The 26,207-nt window shown below is 43.5% G+C and overlaps 1 protein-coding gene across 2 annotated transcripts in view; it reads left to right on the forward strand.

Annotated features, from left to right (window-relative positions):
• The first annotated feature begins 4,242 nt into the window (after positions 1-4,242).
• nav1a (neuron navigator 1a) overlaps positions 4,243-26,207 on the forward strand; it is a 79,878-nt gene continuing 57,913 nt past the window's right edge. The window contains exons 1-4 of one of the 2 annotated variants that reach the window (XM_085444789.1): positions 4,243-4,343; positions 8,693-9,564; positions 10,117-10,208; positions 22,600-23,424. In XM_085444789.1, coding sequence (XP_085300915.1) covers positions 8,699-9,564; positions 10,117-10,208; positions 22,600-23,424 — 1,783 coding nt within the window. In that variant the 5' untranslated portion in view covers positions 4,243-4,343; positions 8,693-8,698. Of the gene's footprint in view, positions 4,344-8,692; positions 9,565-10,116; positions 10,209-22,121; positions 22,365-22,599; positions 23,425-26,207 lie in introns of those variants that run through there. The other variant, XM_085444790.1, reaches the window with a different exon arrangement.

The raw sequence follows: 26,207 nt of genomic DNA on the forward strand, positions 1-26,207 counted from the left end.
CCTTCAAGATGAACCCAACAGTATTCAGCGATCTGCAGAGCTGTGACTTCTGGAAAGTGTGTGCATGATGTTGTTGTATCTAACCTAAGACTTTGAAGGTTGCAGTAATGTTGCAACATCCACTGATCGTTGTCTGTCATGTAGTGAAAGAACAGCCTTCTTGTTTGTTGTGTTGTGCAGCCTCAGTCACTTCAAGGTTCCTTATATTGTAAGGGGAAGAATAACATGGAGACAAAAGCTATAACGTGCCGAATTTGTTCAGTGAGATCACAGATCGAGTGATCAGTAGAAACTTTCTCGTACAGATTTAGTGTAAAACCAAAAAAGTGGTTGGATATTAGAAAGGTTTTAGGCACTTCATTCTTGGTTTCATTTTGTAGACCCAGAGGGAAAGCCCAGTTTTTATATGCAGACTGTGTAACTGCAGTGATCAGTGTAATGATTTAGCTTTCATTTTTACAGCACCTCCTTTTTTATTTAAGTATTTCAGAGCTTCTTATTTTTTCTTGAGACATTAAATAAATAATAATAAAATATAGGTAATGCATGTCATATTTATTACCATATTTAACAATAAAACATAATATTAGCAGGTCTGCCTTGATTCTGTACCTTCACTAAACCTTCTGGCGTTGTGATTTACAGCTTTTCCACCGGTTAGACTTTGCTTGAACTTGCTGGTCTCAAACTAACATACTGTAATATGAAGATGATACTCTGCCACCATCTAGTGGCAATCATACATTCAGACAAAGCAGAGTCATAAATCCAGTAGGAACAAGCTCAGATGCTGAAGCACTGTTCTAATTAGATGCTGTGTACACTTTCACAGAGAACTATGAACTTCCCCTCAGCTGCAATAGCTCTGTTTTTTGTTTGTGCTTCCTTCCTTCTTTTGTTTTTCTTAATTTCATTTGTCTCGGTCAAGCTGCCCATCTGAGGCTCCGTGTTCCAGACAGCACGGGGTCAACATGTTAGAGCGGGGCCCCCCTTCCACCCCACCGTATGCCCCTCAGGGTGACAGTGACACAAGTGTCTCATTGTCATAACAGCGTCTGTCAGGGTCTGTCTCTCGGGGGGGGGGGATACATGCCTTGGGGAACGTCAGAAGATTAGCCGTGACATTAACCCCCACCCAAACACCCATCACACACACACACACACACACACACATATGCACGCACACATGCATCAATGCAGATGGCTGCACACTCCTACCCATAATCCTCAGTCACAAGTCACTTCCCGTTTCACGATGAGACAAAGCAACAGATCATGTGTTTGTTTTTTTCTGCTTTTGGCTGACTTTGTTGGAGAAGTTTCGCACACTTTAATCTTTTCTCTCTGTAGCTGGAAAGCAAAGGAGCAACCGTGGCATTAAAGTGAGTATTTGGAGGTCAGCAGTAAAGTGATTGTGGTCGAAAGCATGAAGGGAATGCTGTAGTATGTGCCTGTAGTAGGAGGGAGGGGGGATGTGTGCAGTATGCATGTGTTCTAATAGCAAACATCCAGTTATTGTGCTTGGTTTTCATTGTTTATGCATCTCTCAGCATGCAGAGCCAATTCTTGATCAATATGTGATCAGCCATAGAAGGCTCAGGTTGTATTTTCCTGCCAAAACAAGACTATAAACAACCTAACAGACCCCAAAGTCTCACCCATAGTTAGAAACTCTTAAGACGTAACCAATAACTGAAGCTGATCCATAAGCTACTTTGTAAAAGGGAAGGATGGGATTCTGAATTTGTTGCATGTCACAGTCTTCATTAAATATGCAGCACTGGCTCTTATAATAGTGGCTCGAACTCTTGGCCAGCACAGCAGAAATATGAGCAGAGATGCAGAGAGAGGCACAAATGTGGCCGATGATTACAAAAGGTAACAAACGTAGAATTATCACAATAAGAAGTGCTTTTTTTGATAAATTCATAAGAGTTTGTGAATAAATTGTAAAGATGACCAGAGAGATGTTGCCCAGCAGTAAAATGACATAAAACAGCAGTGATTTAACCGCATTTGTCTCTCTGTCGATGTGATTGTTTAATTCAAGTAGACCTCCTAATGTCTGATGAGATCTTTATAGTCCTCATAGTTTATGAGTATTGAAAAGTTTGGAAGACAAGCTCAAGGTCAGGTATCTGGGATGTTTTTGTAATGTTACTCCGAGTGTGTCACCTGGGAAAAGATGCGAGGAAAGGGTTTACTCTGCACATGCTTCTTTCTCCATCACACCTCCTCCTGCTCTTCTTTCCTCGCCTTCGTTTGCATCACTTATCTCTCACTCTGTCTCGCCTCCCCTCTTTTCATTAGAAGCGTGGGACAAATTAGAGGAGTGATGGATGAGCTGCCCTCCTTCACGATGCCGGTTCATTCAGGCATGCACACTGATATATAAACAGATACAGAGGGCGGATGTGTGTCTATGTGTGTGCCCGTTTGTGTGATTATGTGTGTTTATAGTGACGTGCACATTCTCATTTGTCGTCAGAAAATCTGTCATTAAGGTGGCACTTTTTTTTTTTTCCTGTCATCCTGATTTCCATGACCACCAATTAGGTCTAGAAAGCCAGATGATGGGTTTAGGCTTCTCACATTTGTGGCTACATCTGCTTAATTACCATGTATTACTCACACTATAGAGGCAGCCGTGATTGCGCTCGCACAGACACACAAACCGCACTCATCCGGCTAATGGACCAGCCGGGTCTTTGCTAGCTGGGCTTATATTTCACTCAGGGAGAGGGAGGGAGGGAACGAAGCCAACAGGTCCATTATTGAGAGAGAGCATCATAGACAGACAGGGGGAGAGAGACCGGGATGAGGGGAGGAAAAAAGAAGGAGATGGGGATACGGCTGCAGGCGTACTGCGGCAGCAGCAGAGCGGCATGACGTGATAGGGGAGTAGAATGACGGACACACAAACACACACACACACACATGCTTGCAGCTCAGAGGCCAGCCAGAAAAAGTAGAAAGGAGCTGAGGCAGGGATTGAGCCAGCCACGCTCTGCAGCATACAGATCCGACTCCAACTGGAGACTGAGGCAGGTGAGTGAAGGCTCGTGTTTACTTTAGCTAGTTAATATTTCAGATCCTTCTCTAATTCTAAGTACATTTTTGTCTTGTTTCCTGATGAATCTGTGTCTCTTGTTGAATATATTTCCTGTTGATTCTAAAAGCGCAGAGTTACTAAACTCTAATACGAGGACTATGTTCATGGTGCTGTGACAGTTAGAAAAATAAGAGAGAAAAGATGGGCCAGTGAAGACGAAAAGAAAGAGAGCAGCAGTATCTACAGGATGAAATGATTGGCAGTTGACCTGAGTCAGCAGCTTGGATGTATGACTCAGTAAAGCATGTGTGGTATACATATTGTAGCGTGTGGTACATTTGGTTGATATTGAGAAGAATGGAGGCAAACTGCTGCTCCCATGGTGATATTTATATTGCCAGTAGTCGGGTTATATTTTCTCCTGTTTACTTTGTGGGTGCGTGTGTTTGTACCCTGGCTTCTATAATAAGAGCATGTGCAGAGGACGTGTTAGACAAAGATCTTTTTTTATTTAAAGGAGTACAGCAGCTATCCTCAGTACATTAAATACTCACACAACCCATTTTATCACACCAGGCGAGGCTCATTTACTTTACTGTCCCAGTGCAATTTGGAGACTCGAGGTTCGGAGATGACTTTGTGCTGGGTTGTGGGATTTCTGATGGTGACACATTATGTGTCATTTTGGGTAACTTCATGCCAAATACATTTCCATTTTGGTCAAATGAGTCATGATAACATAAACACTCTTCAGTTCTTGTGTGTATGTGCGTGTGGTCCAGGTAGTACTCACAGTGTGTGAGCTTAACCCTGTTTACGCCGTCACATAATGATGGTGTGTTTCTTTTGTTTTATAATGGGGACGAAAGCTGTTCCCCAGAGTGTCAAACACGATACTTTACAACGAGAGCTTGCTGTTTAGAGTAAGCCTCCAGAAAATGAATCTAGGTTAGTGTAATGCCCTCTGAGGTCGCAGATACGTGACTGTGTTCTTTGAATCTATGTGCCAAATGACTTTTTTTTTCCTTTTGGCGAAAGGTTAGAATCAAAGAAAGTCACTTTGAAAATGAGTCACCTCGAAAGAGAGGCCCCTGATTGGCTGAATGTGTCATTCCTGTTTGTTTAAGCTTCCTGTCTTGGTGAATGGTGAGGAGCTGTGAACCAATGGGAGAGCAGTGGTGAGGATGCAACTGTGATCCAGGAAAAAACAGCCCATTGTTCCTGGGACGTCAGAGAAGTGTGACCTGCTTCTGGCCGGCTCCGTCTGCTTAGCCCAACGGCGCACTGACAGGTAAGACTTTCGTGCGACACAGCAGAGCCTTGAAATTGACTCGTATGTTCTTTTTGAGCTAAAAATATTGCCACGTTTATCTTATGATGACTTTCTTTTAAGAAAACTGCCTTCCCAGGAATTTGTTGTACCACTGGGTGTCACTAGCTTCTCTGCTCCACGGCAGGACTTTACTGCTGTTGTTCTGGCTGCTGTCATAGTGGAGGTGATTAATTCAATGTACTGTAGTTTCCAGCCTGTGTGACACACAGGCACTGCTGATGCCCTTCACAGACAGAGAGGCCTGTGTTACCAACTCATGTATTGATTTTGTGATGAGTCAGAGGGTGTTCATCACGAGGGTGAGTGTGCATGTCTGTGAGAGAGGATATACACGCTTTTCTCATAAGATATAGAGTAACTCAGGTCAGCCACAGGCCGCCATGGGAAAGCTGAGCGAAATCAGTGTAATGTTATTAAATTACACTGTTAACATGTAGCATAATGCTGGCTGCAACGCTATCCTTGTTCTTCTGTCCTTCAGGAGATAAACCTGATATGGCTGATGTTTCTGATAAGTGTAAAAGATGCTATTAATAAGCCTGCATAATTCACCTCGCAGCTATAATTAATGATAATACGGGACTGTAATGAATGAGACGCTGTGCTCCTGCAGTTGCAGACAGTACCCAGTAGATGTCAGCACCACCCTAGCAGAGTGAAGGAGAGACCGTAGTCGGTCCATGCAGTAACCCACACAATAACTACACTGATCTGTAGCAAAACCCCAGTTTCTCTGTAGGCTTCTGTGCTTGTTTGCGTCAGTGTACAAACACGATGATGTCCTTCAAAACCTCAGGGAAAAGGGTTTTATTTATTTCAGCTGGTTTAAGTATGAAAGCTAAATCATGATGTCAGCCCCGAGGCCCGGGTCTGCAGAACTAAAGACACAGTGACTGATAGTGATGGCAGACTGATTTATGATTTAAATTCAAATCAAAAGTGATTGATTGTTCAACTATTTTGTCACACAATAAGATATGTAATTATGTTTTTAGCTATTAAAGTGCTGTTTGCAAATACTATGAAATATTAAACTAAGGTGAAGCTTTACAAATATGTACAATGAAGCTGATTCTGATGCTAATGAAGCGCTAACTGTCAAACTAATGAGCAGCAATATAAACATGGCTTCATGTTTTTGCGTTTGCACGTGCCTCAAACAGTAAAAATAAAAACGCTTCTTAGACCAAACTCATTCCTTTAGACACAGACATCACATGGAGTTAGACGTACAGTGAAAGGAGCCAACAGACGGTGTATTGTAAAGTTTTTTATGTGACAGGATGATACAGAACAAACTTTGAAGCCTGTAAGTCTGAACACATGACAAATACAATGTATCCAACACATGTAAGACGTTTGTACTGCAAACTATCCTATAATAACATAACTGAAAGAAATCAAACTAAACTAGATTATTTTCCCATAACTTACAGCTGTTGGTTTCAGTCACCTTATTTGTATTTCCTTCTTTTACACACACACACACACACACACACACACACACACACACAGCCTGCTTTCCCTAGCCCCGCCCAATAAACCTAACCCTGAAAAATGAATGCCTAAACCTTACTCTAAACCTAACCATAACCTTATTGTAACCCTGACACTAAACCACATTTTGACTGTGGAAAAATGCCTTCAAACTTGTAGGGACCAGGATTTTGGTCCTCATAAGTATAGTAAACTTCCCCTTTTTAAGTCCCCACAAAGATATGAATACACACACACACACACAAACACACACACACACACATCACCATCAGCAGCTGAGCCCCTGTATGTTCTTATACAGCCTGCAGAAGTGTTGGTGTGACCCCGGCATATCCCCAAGGGAAAATCCAATTTTCATACAGATAGACATCGAGTCAGCCCACACCTGTGCTCCTGGAAATCCTAGCAGGACCTACAGCAGACAGAAAGAAATTCTGATGCTCATTTTCTGTCTGGACCTCCCAAGAGATGGAGTGTGTGAGGAAGACATACAGAAACAGACAATGAGGAGGGGGAGGAATTTGTAGGGAGTAATAGGGGAAAAGGAGGATGGATGATCACATCTGTCTCTGTTTACCTACTGCTGCATCACTGCAGCTGTACGCTGCTGCGCAGGCCTACATTAGCATCAATCAAAATGCTGCACAGCTCTTAGTTGCTTGTCTTAGTATGTCTGATTCTATAAGTAGGTGGAAGGAAGGCCTCCTGCAGAGAATCCGTCCTTTTTCTTCATCGGAGTTTCAAGCTCAAGCAGTCACTCTTTCTCCTGCTTTTCTCAGACTGCTGGAAATGTGTGTCTGAGTGATCCACATGACACTGTGTGCAATGCTGTGATTAGATGCACTGTCAAATAATCCAGCACTTTATCCTTGTGACTTTGACGGCTTAATTTGATACATCAGTGCTTCACTAAAGACAGCTTCCCACAAAGTCTTCTGGCAGCAAAAGTTTTGCTTTTTTAAGACGGGGCAAGTAGGGTTAAGCATTAAATCTCTAGTATATTTCTAAGTATGTCTGCGTTTGTGTGTGTGTGTAATTATAATACACACACTCAGACCATTTTTTAAGTGCAACCAGGAAGAGAATCTAGAGTGAATTTGAACATTTCAATATATGCACTCACTGGACATTTTATTAGGTAAACCGTGCTAGTATTGAGTTGCACCCCCTTTGGCCTTAAGAACAATCGTCAGTCTTCCTCTTATAGATTCAACAATGTGCTGGAAACATTCGTCAGATATTTTGGTCCTTGTTGACATGATGGCATCAGGAAGTGGCTGCACTGTGGTCCTAAAGCGTGGTCAGTTACAATACTCAGGTAGGCCGTGGTTTTAAAAGATGCTTAATTGGTATTAAGAGGCTCAAAGTATAACAAGAAAATATCCCCCACTCCATTACACCACCAGCAGCCTGAACAGTTCATACTAGGCAGAAGGATTCATGCTCTCATGCTGAGTATGCCAAATTCGGACTCTACCATCTGAATCTTAGAGACTTATCAGACTAGACATCATATATTTAATCTTCTATACTCCAATCTTGGAATGTATGTGCAAGTTGTTGCCTCACGTTCCTGTATGTAGCTGATGGGAGTGGCCACCAGTGTGGTCTTCTGCTGCGGTAGCCATCTGCTTCAGGGTTTCACTAGCATCTCACATTCAAAGATGCTCTTCTGCTTACCTTAGTTGTAACGAGTGGTTATTTCAGCTACTAAAATAAAAATAAAAAGTAACAAAAAATAATTTCCCCCAGGGATCAATAAAGTATTCTGATTCTGATTCTGATTCTGTTGCCTTCCTACCAACTCAAAGCACTCTCTATGACCTCTGCTATTAACAAAGCTTTTTTTCCTGCTGCTCACTGTATATTTTTCTTTCTTTGGACAATTCTCTTGTAAACCGTAGTCCTAGTTGAGCAGCAGTTTTGAAATGCTCAGACCAGCCCGGCTAGCACCGAGAGTCACGCCACATTCACTTACAGCCGCTTAAATCACCTATCTAACTTCAGCAGGCCGTCTTGAGAATGTCTACATATTAGAGGAATTGAGCTCCTGCCATGTTGTTGGCCGACACTTACGTTAAAAAGCAGCTGTACGTGCACTTGACGTTTTTTCCGCCTTTTTTGCCCTCCCTCCCTGCCTTTCTCCCAAACTCACTGCCTCCCTTTCCCCTCCCAGCAGAGCAGCACGAAGCAGCAAAATTATATGAAACGTTTCACTTGATCAGAATTAGCATAGGCGGGCTCACAAAGCTCAAGCAGGATTTCGTAGTTCTTGGAGGGTTTCTGTCATTCTGACACAGAAGAGAGTAAGAAAACCAAGGACAGTCAAAGCAAATAAGGTGAGCAACATCCTGTGCCTCCTCTGAAACTGTTATATGTATGCATTGTGCCGGGGTAAGTGTGACGTTGTATTGGAGTTCATTTTCAGTATTTGTTTTTCAAGAACATAAGGATCTACAAGCGTATAAAAAGCTGGCACGTGTGTGTGTGTGTGCATGTGTAAAAAGCTGGTTTTGTGTTTTTAACTCCTAGCAGGCAAATCTGATTTCTTAGAAACTCCATGCTCCGCTGAAAATAAGTTCACCTCGTGGTTTACCATGACTCATTTTGTCATATGTACTTGGCTCACATTGCACAGCTCTGTGAAAGGAAAAGCAAATTCTCAGCCTGATTAGATTAGTAGAACTTTAACACTGACTCTTAATGTATAACCAAACCCTTTGGGAAGGCTTTTAATGATCTCATGCTATTGTGAACATGCACTCACCTAACTTTTTAACTTTTTGTTGTCTTTATGTCTTTTGATTTAGGTCACAATGAGTGGGGGGGTCAATGTGAAGTCAGTTCCCCGTGGGCCTCCCTCATCAGGAATACCCCTCCCTCGCAGTCTTCTGCCTTCCTCTCCTAAAACAGAACCACGCCGCCGGGCGAGTGACCTGCCCAAGCCCTCGAAACAGACCCCTAAGCACACGCCAGCGAACACACCTGCACACTCCCCGTCACTTTGTCCAAGAAACTCCAGTATCCCTGGGCCTTCCTCCACAGATGCCCTGAGAGATGCCTGCCTTAAAAGTCAGCTCTTCCAGCGAACCGGAGCTCTTCCAATTCCCCAGGTGTCAAGATCTGCCTACAGCAGCCCGCTGACCCAGCGCCGAGTACATCCGCCACACTCCAAAGACACGCTAGACCTGGGAAAATCGCAAATCCTCTCCCAATTACCCCAGGATGGCAATCGCAACAGAAGCACCTTTGCAAATAAGAATCAAGCGTATGGAGCCGGCAACCTACGTCCACCGCTCAGTTTTAGCAGAGGAGACAATTCAAACATTGTAACCCAAGCAACGGCTGATGCGATACCAGGAAGGAAGGAAGAGCCTCCAAAAAACCATCCAGCCAAATCTGTCATACTCAGCAACTGTAACATTCGGCCCACTCTTCTTTACTCAAACCAGCACACCATCAGAGATCATAGTGACTCTGGCAGCCAATCAGATGAGGAAATGGGAACTCCTGAGGATAGCAGTCCAGCTTCCTCTCCTCTTCCCTTACCGCTGCCAGCTATCACATTTACCATGCCAGTAACATCCAAGCAGGTTGTTGATACACAGGATCGGGAGGCAACATCTGAAGAGACACACATACCCAGAGTCAACATGGCTGCTGTGGCTCCCTTCAGTCACAGGTAAGGGGTCTTTCATCACACAAGCACAACTGAAGCAAGAGTTATAAAGCCTTCCATTATGAGTCCTTTACCACTGACCCCCCCTGTAATTATCATGTGATCATTTTCTTTACACATAGAAGTCATCCTCAGGACACTAAAGACCTGCCACAGAGGCCTCAGTATCTTTTCCTGCAACACACACACTTGGAGATTTTCTGGAGCAGAGCTGATTGTTAAAGTGTCTTCTTGTAGCCCCTGGGCTGACACCGTATACTCCCATGCACACAGTTTTTTATGTTACTAGAAGCACAGTGTACAAAATCTACATTTAATAAAACATTTGAAGTTTCTTTTTTCTTTATTAATGACAGGATTATACACAGTTCTTTGCACATAACTGTTTCAGCATTTTTCTGTTTATATGATTTGCTTTTGTGGAAATAATTGAGATGGTCATCGCCTCTCTTCTTCTACTGTCATACACAGCAGGTTATGCATTTGATTGTAAAGGATATGATTTGCATGTTCAGTAACAGATGTGTGATGGCTGTGTTTGTGATGTGTTGACAGGCTGCAGGCACAAGTGAGTGAATTTTCTGTAGACGAACTGAGTGACTGCTCATCTGGATCCATAGAAGTCTGCTGTGATGACCTGACACCAGGTTAGACTCACACAGCAGTAACACACATCTCCTCTCCTTTCTCCCTTCCCTTAGCTAAACAAAATTTGGTCCAGTTTTTTCTGCCTCGTTAATATTAGGGCACCAAGATGCCAAGAGCACTTCTGGCAGGTACGAGTGATGTGTGCTTTCTGGCAGCCAGACGTTTACTGCGACAGAGTCATAAGTGGCGTCAGACACAACAAGCCAGTGGCTGACCTTTGGCTCTCATCGTAGAACCTGAATAGACTCAGTGAAAGGGACAACCAGTCTTTGTCCAAATGTATGTCTGTCACGCTGCAATTCATCAGTCGTCAGGAGCCATGTCTGAAGTTAGGTGGTGTAGTTTTCTGTGTGCCTGGGGTTCTGCTGAGTACCGTAGTCCCTGGATGAAGAGATGTGCTCAGGATGTTAGGATGAAGGATGTTGACACTGGTGATGTGGGTCAGTAATGGGATGAAATGGGGCACTTCTTAACTTGCTGCCAGGCAGCATTATATGCACATTGATTTCATATTCATCCAAGAGCTGTTGTAGAGTTCGAACCCATTCTTCCCTCTCACAGTTCCTCTTTTCAGATTTCGTTGACCTAAAAAGCCACAGTCCCAGCATGACCCCATCCCTGTCCTGATCCTGTGGCTTTTGAGTAATGGTTTGCTCTGTACGCACGGCTATAGTTACGCATTGTAGTGGTCAGTCTGAGCCCAAGAATGTCAACGTGCTTCTGAGAAATGACTTTTTCAGTGGCTTAGTGAATCATTCCTTTTGATGTGGTGTCAGTTAAACGGAAAGAAGATCAACTGCTTTTTAGTTATTATATGTATGTTAAAATATGCACAGTGTAGTCCGAAATAGTTATACTGGGTTTACATATGCATCACACTGTGCCATATATTAGGTGAATTACAGCTGTTTCTATATGTAATGTCTACGTTCAGGGACAATATAGCACAGTGTCAATTAATTAATAACTTAAACCTGTAAAGGTACAGTCAGTCATTAATTAGTGGAAAAAGAAAGAATATTGAATTCATAAATCTGAGCCTTTCTTATACACTTAGAGTTAATCCATAAAAAATGGACAGGAGTGGGTACTGGTTTGTGCAAACCGCCATGCTGACCCGCCATCTTGAACACAGTGGCTGACATGGAGATCGCTGTTCTCCTTACTCATGTTTTATTTATGCAGCTTGAGACTGGCCACATAGATAGTAGAGCAAAGGCAGAGGAGAAGATTACTTGTAGGCGTTTGCGTGCTGTGGAGGCAAAATCTAATCAGTGTCTACACCTTCAGGCTCAAGATATGAAGGAAATGAAAATGCAAAGCAAAGATGCGACTGGTATCTCTCAACCTCTTCCTCCTTACCCCAAGCCTCATTAACTGAACTGAAGTTAGAGCTCTAATGCACAAAAGTGCACAAACATGCTTATTTATTCCCAATATTTTTGCCTTGTCTGGACAGCTGACTAAATATTGGCTAAACAACAATAACAGCTGGCTGTAAGCTAACAATATGTCAATTAGTCTTAAGTGTCCTAAAAATCACAGTTTCCCTGTGAAAGCAGTTTTGATTACATTCTGAGTGTCACAGTGATCCACCAAGAATATTTCACTAAGAGTGGCTAACAGCAGCTAACAGAGGCTAACAGTAGCTATCAGAGGCTAATAGCAACACTTAACAACAGAAAAGTCAACAAGTCACCTCAGTATTGCTGCCATCGAACAGAAGCGAGCTTCACTGACTCATCAACTTGGATTGGAGTCCTTTCACAAATATTTACGGCGTCCTCTAGACTCACCCAGAGTAAATACACATGGATACCTGGCAAGCAACAGACAGACAGCCTACATTAGCTAAATGCTGGATGCCTTCATTTCTTGCAGCGCATGCATCTCTACAGATAGCTGTAAAGTACAACTTGGCTGCTTGGCACAGAACTACAAGCTCAAGGCAGTAGTTTGAGTTTGAACATACATTGTGTCACAAGAATAGAGTTATTTGCAAATGAAACCTTTATAAAACCTTTAACCATCTGGTTGTGGAAAAGGGGGATGGGAACTGGTGGTGGACCAGCCCTAGTCTTTAAGGGCCTCTTGCTGTCTTGGGGCTAGTTTTGGCCTTTTAATTGGTGCCTAGCAGGCGTTAGAAACAGAACCAAAGCATCTTTGACTCCTCTGAAGCTGCATTTACATGGATGGTGGGCTGGCACTGTAATAACTGTAATTTAGCAAGTGGAGGAAGGGAGGGAAACGGGGTGGAAAGCAAAGTTTGTAGGGAAGGAAGGAGGGAGAGGAGTGAGAGATGAAAGGAGAAGACCAATGAGGTCAGTGGGTTGATGAATTTCATTTTGTGTAAGGAGGACAGAGAATAAACAACAAGTGTGTGCACTGAGATGAAAAGACAGATTATTAAATGTTGGTTAAATTTTTACAAACTCCTGGTGGTGAGCAAACACGATAAAGCCCAGTTATTTGATGTGGGACTGGCTGCTCTTTGTGGCGAGAGTCGATCTCCTTAAATGTAATATTCTCTATATGCGTTAGATTGAATCAGGGAAACGCGATCCGCTCTTACATCTTTTAACTGATACCCTAATGAAGATCTGAACGTTTAATGTGATTGTAGGACCATGTGCTCTTTCAATTAGACCCCAGAACTCCTGACCCTATTACTCTCTAGAGAGGTGTATCTGAGAATGGGCTTTTATCCGAGGCTGTGTGTGTATGTGTGCTGATGTATGCACAAGTGACAGTGCACAGATGGCTTTTGAAAGATAAATGTGACGTGGGTTGTGTATCATTTTTCATCCCTGCAATATTTTGTCCTAAAATTCCCAATGGACAAAATGTCGCAGTCTCAAGTACACACACACACACACACACACACACACACACACACACACACACACACACACACACACTGTACAGACACCTACAAACACCATTCATATAGTGAAGGATATAAAACATCACACATCATCCCACACAGACCACAGACACCAGTACATGTAGGAAACAAAAAAGAAATCGAGGTATGACCGGCTAATTTTAAAATACATGGCTATAATTTAAGAATCAACATATCAACATATAAGCTTGCATAAACAAATATGGTATATTAGGGCTGTTCGATATAACGATATATATCGGATGACGATATAAAAACGTCTATCGTTTCATTTTACGCTATCGTTTGTTTCGTGGTGTCGCAAAATAAACTGTTTACGGCGATATGTTTTCATGGTTTTGATGGTCACTGCAGTGGCTATATTCATTTCTTAAAGTTCTCTCTTTCTCTTATATTTAATATCACCACACTACGGACGGACAAGCGCCTGTTTTTATGGGTTGTCGTTAGCAACAACGACGGTAACACCATCGCGTGTCCGCTTCTTTACGTTCCACATAAACCTTTCACAATAAAGCTCAAGATCCTGTTGAGACTTTTCAAAATAAACTGAATCACGTGAAAGAGCAGATTATTTACGGATGAGAAGCAAAAAAATAAACCTTAGACTCAAACGTTAGAACAGGCTTTTCCCCGCAGCAGTAATAAATACTCACAAAGAAAACGGCGGCCGTTACAACTTATGTTAGGGCTGCTCGATTATGGCAAAAATGATAATCACAATTATTTTCACTGAAATTGAGATCTCTATTATTTGACGATATTTATTTAACCCTTTAAGACCTACTATAGAACCAAGTCCGCCAGAGCTTATATTATATGTTTACATGCTGTAGTGCCATTTGTGGGAGCATTTCAAGTTGATATACATCAATACAACTGTTATAGCCCATATTTTAAAAATATGTATGCATTAAGTCCATAGTAATTACATTAATTGCAAAAAAGTGCAATAAACTACAAAAAAATTGAAAATCATTTTTGTTTTTTTTACATATATTTCTACTTGGAGAAATTTAAGAGGCTTATCCCTCAAAACTTTAAATACAAAAAAGTTGCAAAAAATAGTTTACAACAACAGGAAATTTATTTTGAGTGTCTTCATAGTTTTATTTTGGAGATACAGCAATTTTTATATACTGCAGGAAAAACAAAAAACAATCCTATGATGCAAATTTGCAAAGAAAACAGCAGGTGCATCAAAATAAACTATTTCCAGCAGTGCAACTCGAGTTTTAAGCATCCCAGCAACTATTCAGAAAAGTCAAACATGACTTATAAAAACACCAGTATAGGCTTTTAAGGCCTACAAGTAAAAAACTACATTTTCCGCGAAATGACGTCACTTCCGGTTTCGGGCAGGAAATGGCGGACATGCATAGTTAGGGTGACGTCTGTGTCAATGTGGGAAGTGTTACGAACAGCTGATCGGATCGCCAAAGCGTGTTTCTGGAGTATTATGTTTTTGTTGCTGCAAGCGCCTTTTATGCAATTTTTGCAAAGCTTTATGGGGAAGGAAACCGTGACCGAGGACAAGCTGATGACATAAGATGTAAGTACAACTCCTCTGGTTTCATATGCAAAACAAATTATTGCGCTAGCTTACACGGTTCAGGTTCTACAGGGATTTAAAAATAGTCACACAAAACGGAGCGTGCTGCTCTGACCGGCTTTAAAGGGTTAACAATGTGTTGAATAATGACTTTAAAAAATAATATAAAACAGTGTGCAAATACTGATAACAGTGCAAATGTTTGCAATATAAGAAATCAATGAAAAATGTCAACATCTATGTTTAGTGAACTTTGCAGTGTTGCTCTGTGGTGCAGCTACGACACCGTAGCAAAGTTTACACACTGTCTACTTGATCCACGTCTGACTGAACCCATAATGTTTCCACACCACTGAAGTTTTTTTTACCTCTTTTTAACCAACAGCAGTCACTCTCCTCTCCAAATAACTTCTGCTGAGCTTTCCGAGCTTCCCTCGGGTCCTCTTCATTGTTGTGACGTATGTTCGAAATGCAGAGAGGTGCGCTCGATTTGCCACACGGAGCAGGGCGAGAGTAAAGCATGAGGGAGGGGCTAATAATCGGCTCAGTCATTTTTAATGATCGTTGAAAGCCCAGATCGTAATCGTGATTAAAATTTGATTAATTGAGCAGCCCTAACTTATGTCTAAAAATGTATCGTTTCATGCATCGGTTAAAACACTCGACTCCAGCTACAGGACGCCCAGCTGGAAACACTTCACGCAAGTCGAGCTGCCTGAGATTCACAGAATTTACAGAAAATGTTGCATTTTTGTGATTTATATCGTTATCGGACGATAGATGTCTTATATCGGGATATGAGATTCTGGTCATATCGCACAGCCCTATGGTATATCTTTATTTACCCTCCTGCAGGTCAGCGTTTTTCTTTTTTACCTCAGTTTGGGATTATCTCATTTAGCAAAGTAGATGTTAAAAACCCCTCAGTGCCTTTCATTTTAAGCTAGAAACAGGGAAATCTTTAGTAATGAAGGTTTGAAATCAACTTACTGTTTATAGATGTCATGCTTGCCATGCCTTTAATGCCCCTGGACAGTCAAGCGAATAGCATTTTGGTAAACCTGACTGCATCTACTAGACAGTGCGTAATCCTCTTTGGCCAATCTAATCGGGGAGACATATGCCGAGTTGGCGTTGGATAGTGATGAGTGGTTTAGTAGCTTTAGGAAGATGATCAGACATAAGAATGGACTAGATTATCTCCGTGCTCATCGCCTGCAGTGAGGCAGCAATCACTATTTATGGTTTAATGTCATGCCTTACTTTATATTTGACCCAAACCTTGAACTTTCAAGATGTCTGTTGTTCACTGTTGGGGTATAATGATAAAAGCCTCCAGTTTCAACATATCTCTTGGAGTAGTTGTTGTGCAATAGGCTACGCTGAAGACTAAATGCCACTTCTCCTTGTTTTGACTTCGCACTACGCACCACTACCATACAGTTCCCATTGATCTAAGAGGTCTTAAAGTGTTAAATTGCTTTAGCATAGCATTAGCCTCCTAAGACCCGAACTCTTCCTCGGCAGCATTTTTAATTTCTCTTTGATATTTGGGCACATTGGGGCCCGATGAATGTAAAAACAAAGAATTACCAGATTTTTTTTTACCTTATTTTTGTTTTTTTAAAAAAATAAGAGCCACATATGAGGATATTCATTTAAAATTTTGATAGAACAGTAGCAGTATAATGTCCTTGTAAGTGGATATCAGGCCCTTGTAGAACAAAATTTAGTATTTTGGTCTGAATAACCCAAAATGTGATGTCCACATATGTGGACGCAGGTCCCAGGAGGTTAATATAATTAGGGAAAGCTCCATGTATGGTTTTGTAAGTAAGTCATAAAAATCTTAAAATGAATTTAGTGACTTAGGGCAACAAATGTAGAGACATAAGAACTACAGTAATATGGTCCTTTTGGTGTGAACTGTCTTTTAAGGATGCCATCTATTACAATATTCCGTTTTACCAGAGATAAACCATTTTGTCAAAGAGGACTTAAGTCGTGCACGGTGGCACGGTGGTGAGCACTGTTGCCGCACAGCAAGAAGATCCTGAGTTCAATTCCACCATCAGGCCGGGGTCTTTCTGTGTGGAGTTTGCATGTTCTCCCCGTGTTTGCGTGGGTTCTCTCCGGGTACTCCGGCTTCCTCCCACCGTCCAAAGACATGCAGCTTGTGGGGATAGGTTAATTGGATAATCCAAATTGCCACTAGATGTGAATGTGCGAGTGAATGTGAGTGTGAATGGTTGTCTGTCCCTATGTGTTAGCCCTGCGACAGACTGGCGACCTGTCCAGGATGTACCCCGCCTCTCGCCCTATGACAGCTGGGATAGGCTCCAGCGCCCCCCGCGACCATGAAAAGGATAAGCGGAAGCGAATGGATGGATGGACTTAAGTCTGGTTGTGATTTTAAGATGATAAAATAATAAAATGTTGTTTTTTTTCTTGCTATTACATGACTGGTAAACTTGTAATAGTCAGTTAATACATGATGCAATGCTACATCTTCAAAAAATCAAAATGAACATCATCTGTCTTACATGAACAGGATATGAAAATCATTTCCTTTAAAAATAGGAATCGAGCACCTGGCGTAGGGCCTTCAATAGACCCGTCTACTGTTCACTAAAACCTCACCAGAAATGGTCTCAGTGAAATGTGCCCAAGAGTTTGACTCAGAATCAGTAGCAACGGGTTATATGGAGTTAGGGTTTTTAAGGGAAGCATGTAGAGGTCAGCAGATAAGAAGCCAAGGACTGATCCCTGAGAGCCACTGCAGGTCAAAGGCATGTGTTTTGAGTTACCGTTGCCAATAGCAACAAAATAACTGGTCGCATTCAGTCAAGTGATATTTCCAATATTTTTAAAATCCAGAAAGACAACCCAGTCTTCAGTTTATGTCAGAGTAGCCACCTCCTGTTGTCTGCTCCCTCCCAGGGTCATTTCCTCACAATGAAGAGGGAACACAATAATGCACAGCTGCATTACAGAGCTGGAGATGAAGGAGGAGAGAATGGAGGGAGAAGAGTGAATTGAGGAACGGATGAATGAGTGCATACGCAAGATGCTTCTTGACCTGTGGGGTGACTCCTAGCCCAGGGAGTCAAGTTAAGTCACTCATGCGTGTAACCTGTCTATGTTGGAGCACACGCCCACGGACACAGGAATGAAGTCACAAGTACATCTAATTAATAACCCACGGGGAATCAAAAAACACGCACATACCAGCATATAAACACACACTGTAGCTTTAGGAGGTTTCAAATGAATGTTATTTATTTATTTTTGGCAAATACTACTGTTCGTCTACATTTATACGCATGATGATCCACTATTGCTTGCACACCACGCTGTAGCTAGGCAACCACACTCAGGAGCAGATCATTATGGGATACTCCTGGGAAATGTGCTGATAATGTCAACATTGGGGCATGTATGAGGGAGCGTCTACAAAGAGTTATACCTTTTAAAACACACAAATTCTCCCTTTTCACATCCTGCAAATATTCCCTGCATTTTAGTTGGTTTAGCGGGAGATTTGACCAACGTCTGGCATTCGCTCTGGTGGTGTTTTCGCTGGATTAGCTGACTGATGCACTCACATTATTGTCACTGATAGCTGAATTTCCCAAATGCTCAGGCCAGTGACTCATGCTGTGCATCATCAGCGCTCGATAAGACCACTAAAGAGGTGTCATTGTGAACAACTCGCTCCCTCATTCACGCAATTCCGCTAGGAAGCCACACACTGTATGTATCAGTCAGATTGCCGTTTCAGTGTTTTGTGTGTAAACAGGACATTAATAGCCATGTCATTGTGTTTGCGCTGTACCAGCATGTGTGTGAGTATGAGCTGTCCCTCGTGGAGAAGTGTGTCATGGTCTGGTATTCTTCTGTGTGTCCTGTGGACCCCACGCGTTGGTGTGTTAGCGGACAAAAGCAAATGTTGCAGGAGTGGCGAGGCAGCGAAGCAGGATATCCCCTCTCTGTCTTACAGACTTCCTTTGCTTCTCTGGCAAACACACAGAGATCCTTCCTCACCCGTCCTCTTCCTCCTCTTCTCACTTTCTTCATTGACTTGCTTTCTGGGCTATAACTTGACTGTTTTTCTTTTTTACTTTTCCCCCACTAATATCATCTGCTAGGCTTCTTTGATGCTCTCGGGTCTCCCCTTGTTTTGACTTGCTCCGTTTTTCTGCATCTTCTATTCTCAATCACACTTCGTCATTTTCTTCTCACGTCCTCACTCCGTTGTTGCATGCCTCATCTTCATAGCAACTTTTATTTTTACTCGTGAAAACAAACTCAAAACAAGAGGAACCTAGAGGGAGTGCGTGAGAAGTGAGAACACATGCCATCTGCTTAGCCTGAATGGGAACTGTTCCTCTACAAGTTTAGGGGTCCGCGTTACATGCAGTTGCACCTAGATCTGCAGATCTTTCCTCTTCGCAGTATTTTTCCTTTAAAGGTGGAAATGTTGTGCAAGTTTGTAAACATGAATATAATGTGGTACACAGTGTCTGTGAGTAAGCGTGTCCTACTGGCTGCTTCACATGACTCCTCCATCAGAGTAGTGGCGGATCTGTTTAGAGATGCTAGGCCAAGTATATTCATGCAAAGCACTGAGCCAGTTTCCTTCTGTCTGTGTCTGTCTGCCTCTCTTTCTGCTTCTGTTTCACCCTGCTTTCAAACCATCCTTTCACTCTTCACACGTTATTCGTACTTGTCTCTCTTGCCTTTGCTTAACTTTGCTTAAAAGTCTCTTTATATTGGAATTAAACTGTTTGCCTGATGTCATAAGAAGTTTCCCAAGGGTTCAGACACTGTGGTCAGCCTCCGTCTGCCTGCCTCCACATACGCGACCACACACACACACACACACACACACACACACACACACACACACACACTACGAGTCTGCTCCGTGCTGAATGTGTAGCCTACTGCTGAACACTGGCACTCATCACACTCTGAAACTGCCAGTGTCTTTGATGTCGGGCCAGATTGCTCAGGTCAGTTAGTCAGGGTGCACAGACTGTGTGTGTGTGCGTGTGTGTGTGTGTGTGTGTGTGTGTGTGTGTGTATAGAGGGAGAGAATATACAGCATGTTTACATCAGCCATATAAAGGTGATTAGACTGTGGAGCCAGAGAGACCAGCACTGGAACAAACAAGTGGCTGTGTGCTGCCAACACTTTACCTGCATGTATATGCTTTCAAGAGCAATGACGCGTATCTGCACCACACGCATCTGTACACCACAGACCTGCCTTGTATGTGGTCACTCACTAACCTTAATCCCTCATCAGGGAGGTATAAGAGCTGACGTACAGCACCTATTAGCCTTAAATTACACTCCTCATTCGCACTGCTGGCCTGCTACCTGCCCCCAGAGCCCCCATAACTGTCTCCAGGCACCTCTGGCTTCAGTGTGGCATAACCACCTCAACATTGGCCCTTTATTAAAGTTTGCTGCCTCTAATTGATGGCTATAGCTTTTTCACAATAAAACATCCATAGAGCGTCTGTATTTTTGTATGTACTCAGCTACTGTATTACACACACACACACACACACACACACACACACACACACATTCAAGGCCAAATAGTTTTTAGGCTAAGGGCGAGCACGCACACTAAGAGCCTGTCATCGTCACTTTTAGGTTCGGCTGGCGCCAGTTTGGTTACTGATAAAAAACGAGCCGTTATTTAAAGCGCCTCTCTAATACTGAGTTTGGAAAGTGTGCAAACAGGACGTTGCTTGTTTCCATTCGGGTTTAGTGTCAACTGATTTATGCAAATGTAACAGAAAACGGCCTGCTTGTTTGAATACTGCTCCCAGCAGTTTGAGGCCTGATAACGTCATAGCTGCAGGCACTACTGCCTGCATATTACAGAAAATCGACATACAGTAATGGTAATACGCCCAGACCCTAAACACTCCACTCTGAGAACCAGTTTTCAGACAGGATGCATTACAACGCAAAAATAAATGATGGCGCAAACAGCTATATTGATTGTTAATGGGTTATGATGGACTTGAAGTTCGTTTTATAACCTGCTGTCATTATTACCTGTAATGGGGAATTAAAACAAATACATCACTGTGCTGTATTATCAGATCTCAAGCAAGTCCTGTGTGTTACGAGAAATCAGGAGAATAGATTCTGCAGGTGTTTGAAGTGAACAGTGACAGGCATGACGATGATAACTGCTAAACAATAAAATGATAAGGTGGATGAGGAAGAAGAAGCTCTTCTTGGTCCTTCTTTGATTGAAATGCCATGTCTACCGCAATCAAGTGACATAGCTAAACGTGCAAGAGCAACCCAAGGCCCAGGACCGGAGCTTCGGCTTCTCTGGGCCTGTCTCATCGATGTGACACACTCATAGAGAAAAGCCCACGCACACACGCACACACTCACACACTCACACACGCACACACTCACACACTCACACACGCACGGGAAGACGGACAAAAACAAAGACGTCAACATCCATTCACTTTAGCCACGCAGGCTCATGTGCGCTCGCTTTAAACACTGAGGTATCGTCGGATGGATTTCGAATGTGATGAATCTGTACCCTGAAAACTTAATTGCGTGTGCATCTGATTTAACTAGAAGGCAGGGAGGGGGTGATGCTGGAAACAAGGAAAGGAATAAAGGGAAATGAGGAAAGAGCGATGGAGTGGTGTGGTGATATGTGGCCGGTGGGGAGGGGGCGTTTAGCTATATGATGACCATTTGGGGTCTTTTAGCTACTAATTGAAGCGTGTTTAGTGGCCTGTGTTGTTGTGTATTAAGCACTGACAAATGCATATCCTCGTCTCCTTGGCTGATCCTGCAGTCATGGCTTTTCCCCCCCAGATAATTTAAATCAGCTTAATCACGGGTGGGCCTCTGGTGATCAGGGCACGTAAGGAAATCTAAATATGAATGGATGAATAGAGCAGTTAATGTGATTATGAATAATTGCTGAGGGGTTGGAACAGTGTGTGTGTTTCTTTGGGGTGGTGGGGCATGTTTTGATTCAAAATTATTTAATAACTTCAAAAGCATTGAAGTTATTAAATAACTGGGCCTAAATATAAATGGATGGGGACAGTAGAATTCAGCGTTCGCATTCAGAGCATCCCTCCCTCATGAAAAGAAATCTTTTATTACAAAACAGGAACAGCAAAAAGCTGAGTTTATGGGAAATGCTGGTAATTTGTCGTCAAGCCCTTGTGTTTGCACTCACTGGTGTGCAGCATAACGCAGCGTATGCGGCGTGTGCTTGAGAGAGAGAGGCAGTGAATCAGCGAGTGGGAGGAGAGAGAGAGACAAGAAGAAGGAAAGAAGGATGGAAAGGGGAGGAAGAAGGAGAGGGAGGGTGAATGAGGCAGCGGGGGTAGAGTGAGCAAGGCAGAGAGTGAAGGCGAGTTAGAGGGAGGAGAGAAAAAAGGAGGTGGGGGACGTCGCTGCTGCGACCGTTTCTCTTGTCAGTCGGCTGCTGTGTGCCTGGCGAACAGGAGGGAGCGCAGAGCAAGGGAGAGAGGAGCAGAGGGGGACACGGAGAGAGACGCTGGTCAGTGCTGTGCTTTATTCTGGCAGCACTATTGTCATCTGTGCGGCTCCGGGAGCTGCAGACATGCTGTGAGGGAGTGGATTTAGGCGCTGGACGCAGATCTGCAGATCCATGGATTACCAGCAGTGAGTAAGGCTGTCACTCTGCTAACCCACTCATCATTTGCAATAGAGGGGTGAAGCCACAGTCTCTCACTACGGGGAGTCTGGCTGTCTTGACCCTGGAGTGAAGAGGGAGTGCAGACCAGACAGTCTTTGTCTTGTTTTTTGGCTTCCCCTTCCTTCCTCCATGTCTTTCAGTGTTTTTCGCTTGTGTCTGTGTCAGAGTGTATCATTGATGCTGTTGCTTGGGTCTCTGCAGGAGGGATGCTGGAGGCTAATGTGGCTAACATTAGCATGACGGCTAAGCCCAGAGAGCTGGACCTCAGGTCTGCTGCTGTCCCCTGCCAGGATACTTCATCCCAGGCCATGGCATCAAGGAAACCACCCGCCAAGCCCTCTGCTCTGCCCCAGGGGCCTGTGCGTCCCTCTGGGTCAGAGCTCAAGGTCTACCGGCCCACCTCCGGATCTATCCCCATTCCAATCCCCAGTCAGTCCGGGCTTCGCAAACAGCGTTCACTCAGCAACTTGTCTGTGCTCACCGATGCTGAGAAGAAGCTGCACCTGTACCAGTCTACCAGGTGGAATGATGACACGAGCCGTCCTGGCACTGTGACCAACAAAGCGGGGCAGAGTAAGGCAGGTCAAGCTGGTGGTGGGAGACCACCACTGTCCCGGACACTTTCAAAGTCAGAACAGTCTCTCTTTCAGGGGAAGCCAAAGTCTTTCTGCTCCCCTTCTGTGACTTCTAATATAGGCAAGCCAAGTCGAATCCCTGCACCTGGCAAACCACGGGGACCTTATGCTGAGGTCAAGCCAATTAGCAAGGCCTCTGAGACAGCCCAGAATGCAGATACAGACCCAGCTGATCACCCAACCAAAGCAAACTCCAATGGAGCTGGGACTACTGGAACTAATGGCAAGAAACTAGGGGAGAAATCCAAACCTGCGGCTCTGTCAGCGGAGGAAAAGAAAGAGAGGAAGGGGATGGAGGGTGAGGACGATAAGAGCTTTTTAAAGGTGGATCCAGAGTTAGTGGTTACAGTCTTGGGAGACCTGGAACAACTGCTGTTCAGCCAAATACTGGGTGAGTCTGTGATTTCTGTCCCAGTTTTTTGGTTACTTTGGGTTATTTGTTCTCACTTACAATTGGCTGCAAAGATGTGAGGTTAATTGCTGTTTTAGTGGAAACTGAAACACAGAAACAAACGGTGAAGCATTGTGACTCTACACACTGAATATCTCTGCTCTTCTCTCCTTTCCACACCCAAACCTTTTCCTCCAGCTCTGGCTCTAGCACCAGCATCAACAGTGCATTTTAAATGAGTCCAGTCTCTATTGCAGCACACTACACTGTGTATGTGTATTTGAGTGTGTCTGTGCTGTTTTATTTTAGTGCTTTTCACTCTAAAATAGTGACAGCCCTTGATCTGAAAGTGGTGAATTTCCCCCTGTTGACAACACTGTAAACAGTTACACAAGCTTGGTTCAAATGTGCCAAATCAATCTTGTGCCGTATGCATTTGTGTCTGTACGTGTGTGTATATGTGCATGTGTACAAGCAGTGTGTGCTCCTACAAAGAAGCTGGAGTAAGCATTCCCCGGGCTGACATTGTTGTGTTGTTGATAAATTAGTCAACATACGCTGCAGTGTTGCCTCCTCTCATTTGACCCACTGCCACAGTGTGCTAGATTTACATTAATGCACCATTATTCCCTGATCTCTGTGTATGTTTACATCTCTATTGCAGCAACCTCGATAGCATGGGAACGTATTCTAAAATTAGCAGCACATTTTAACACCAGCAAGCGTATGTATTGGCTACTGCATCACTGTATGTAAACGGCATCTTTCTGCCGGCCTGCCAAAATCGGTCAGTCGTTAATAAAGGCCGTGCGAGTGGGACTGGTGGGAGTGTTGTCCTTCAGTCTGTAAATAAAACGGCCGCATATTGAGCCAGGCTCCGGTCACAGTGGGCCACCTATTTAGCCTCGCACCACTCCTTCGCTCCCTCGACCCCCTCACCCCCTCTAGTTTCATTGATCTCCGGGCCACTGACAGATGGTCACTATCCACCCCCACCCCATCCCCCTGTTACCGGGGGCAACGTGCATGAGGAGTAAGGGGAAAGTGAGTGGGTGGCGGCATGGGCAGGTAGCGTTCGAGCATCCGCGCGGTCACACGTGTGCTCAGATTGTCCATGGCAGCGCTGGGACACATTATATATTCCAAGTTCTTGCTGCTGTGGGTGTGCCGTGACGATGGTGACTGAGTTTGTGATTAATAGGTCAAAACAGAGTTTGAATCTGCACCTTTCATCCATTATTCATTCACACACACACAAACTCGAGAGCATTTCTCTATTGCTCCTTCTCTTTCCATCCCTCTAGGAGTACCAGATAGCATCAGAGAACGGGTGAGATGAGAAGAGGAGTGCAGTAGGTCGTAATATCTCGCTTGATGCAAGGAAGTCATTTTCTGCTCATCATCAAACCTTTATCTTTGCTCCACTCTCTTTCACTCTACACAAGCCTGCATCCTGCAGCACGGCCCCAAATCGCAGCATGTTTGACCTTGCCCCAGCAGCCCTGTGTGTGTATCTACTGTACATGGTGTGTGTGTGTTGTTTGTATCATCTGTGTGTGACCTTGTTCCTTGTTGTGATGTTGCTGGCCACACCTACACTGAGGCAGCCAGGTAGGGAGGAGGGAGATAAAAAGAGAAAAGGAGGATGACAGGAAAACCTGGTAATGATGGAGATTAGCGACAAAAAAAATGGAAAGGGTATAATGTGATTCATGGAGTGAGACAAATGAAAGAAAGAGACACCCTGAAGGAAAATAATAGTAATAGGCGATGACCTATATTTCTATCTGAGATTGAAATGACTGAATGCAGTGTAGCTTTGGGTCATTACGGTCTCTTCTTACCTGCCAGAGGTTTATTACTGAAATGGGCAAGTATGTAGGGTAGCTTTGTGTGCATACTCATGGAAATGTGTGTGTGTGTGTTGTGCTTGTATGTGTGTTAGGGAGAGGTTAATTGTAACTTGCCCTGTAGCTTGCAGCTGTGGGCTCATCCTTTATCGTGTCTGCTTCTCCATTTCCGATGGGACGCTTGGCTAATTGGTTTCTGCTCCGTGTGCTCTGTCATGGAAGATAGATTATGGATGTTCAGTGGATCATTCCCAGATATCCACTCTTCTTCCTATATACAGTCTCACCTTCTGCTTTTCCACGTCCTGAAGACACGAGCCTGATGGATCCCTGTAGTGTACCGTATTACGAATTGATAAATGAACCTTAATTTGGTCAAGGCCTTGTTGTTATGGAAGCTATGTGCTAGCTTTGAGCTACTGCGAGTAAAATATGTGCTTGTGTCTTGTGCATGTCATTTTACATGACATCAGACCACATGCACTGAGACGCTGTCCTTTTGAGATGAGCCTACAGTAACAGGTAAAGATAATGAAGATGCCATTGAACTATAATGAGGATGTGTAACCCAAGACCATCAGCTGTGTGCTTGAAAGGGGTAAACCCCTCCCACACGCCAAAAGAAAGAGGAAAAAACAATCCGGATATTTCAAGGTTTGGCTTTTATGTTTATCTTGTGAGGTGATTTGGGATTACTGTTCGCATCATCGGTTTTTCTGTAATCGGACATACATGTTTAACCACTGAGTGATGAAGCGCTTTACACTAATTGGATTTAGAGAATTACTTGACTTGCGTGTCCACGGACAGCAGCTCTGGACTTGTAGAGTTAATTCCCCCCAAATGCAGCTTGTATTATATGATATCTTGTTAATAGCATTAAAATGAAAGTTTGACACGCAAGTTGAGAATTATAAACATTACTTTCAGTGA

Source organism: Copadichromis virginalis, linkage group LG20, assembly GCF_057382275.1.
Source record: "Copadichromis virginalis isolate Kocher_CV1m ecotype Utaka linkage group LG20, C_Virginalis_male_GT1.1, whole genome shotgun sequence".
Lineage (NCBI taxonomy): Eukaryota > Metazoa > Chordata > Actinopteri > Cichliformes > Cichlidae > Copadichromis > Copadichromis virginalis.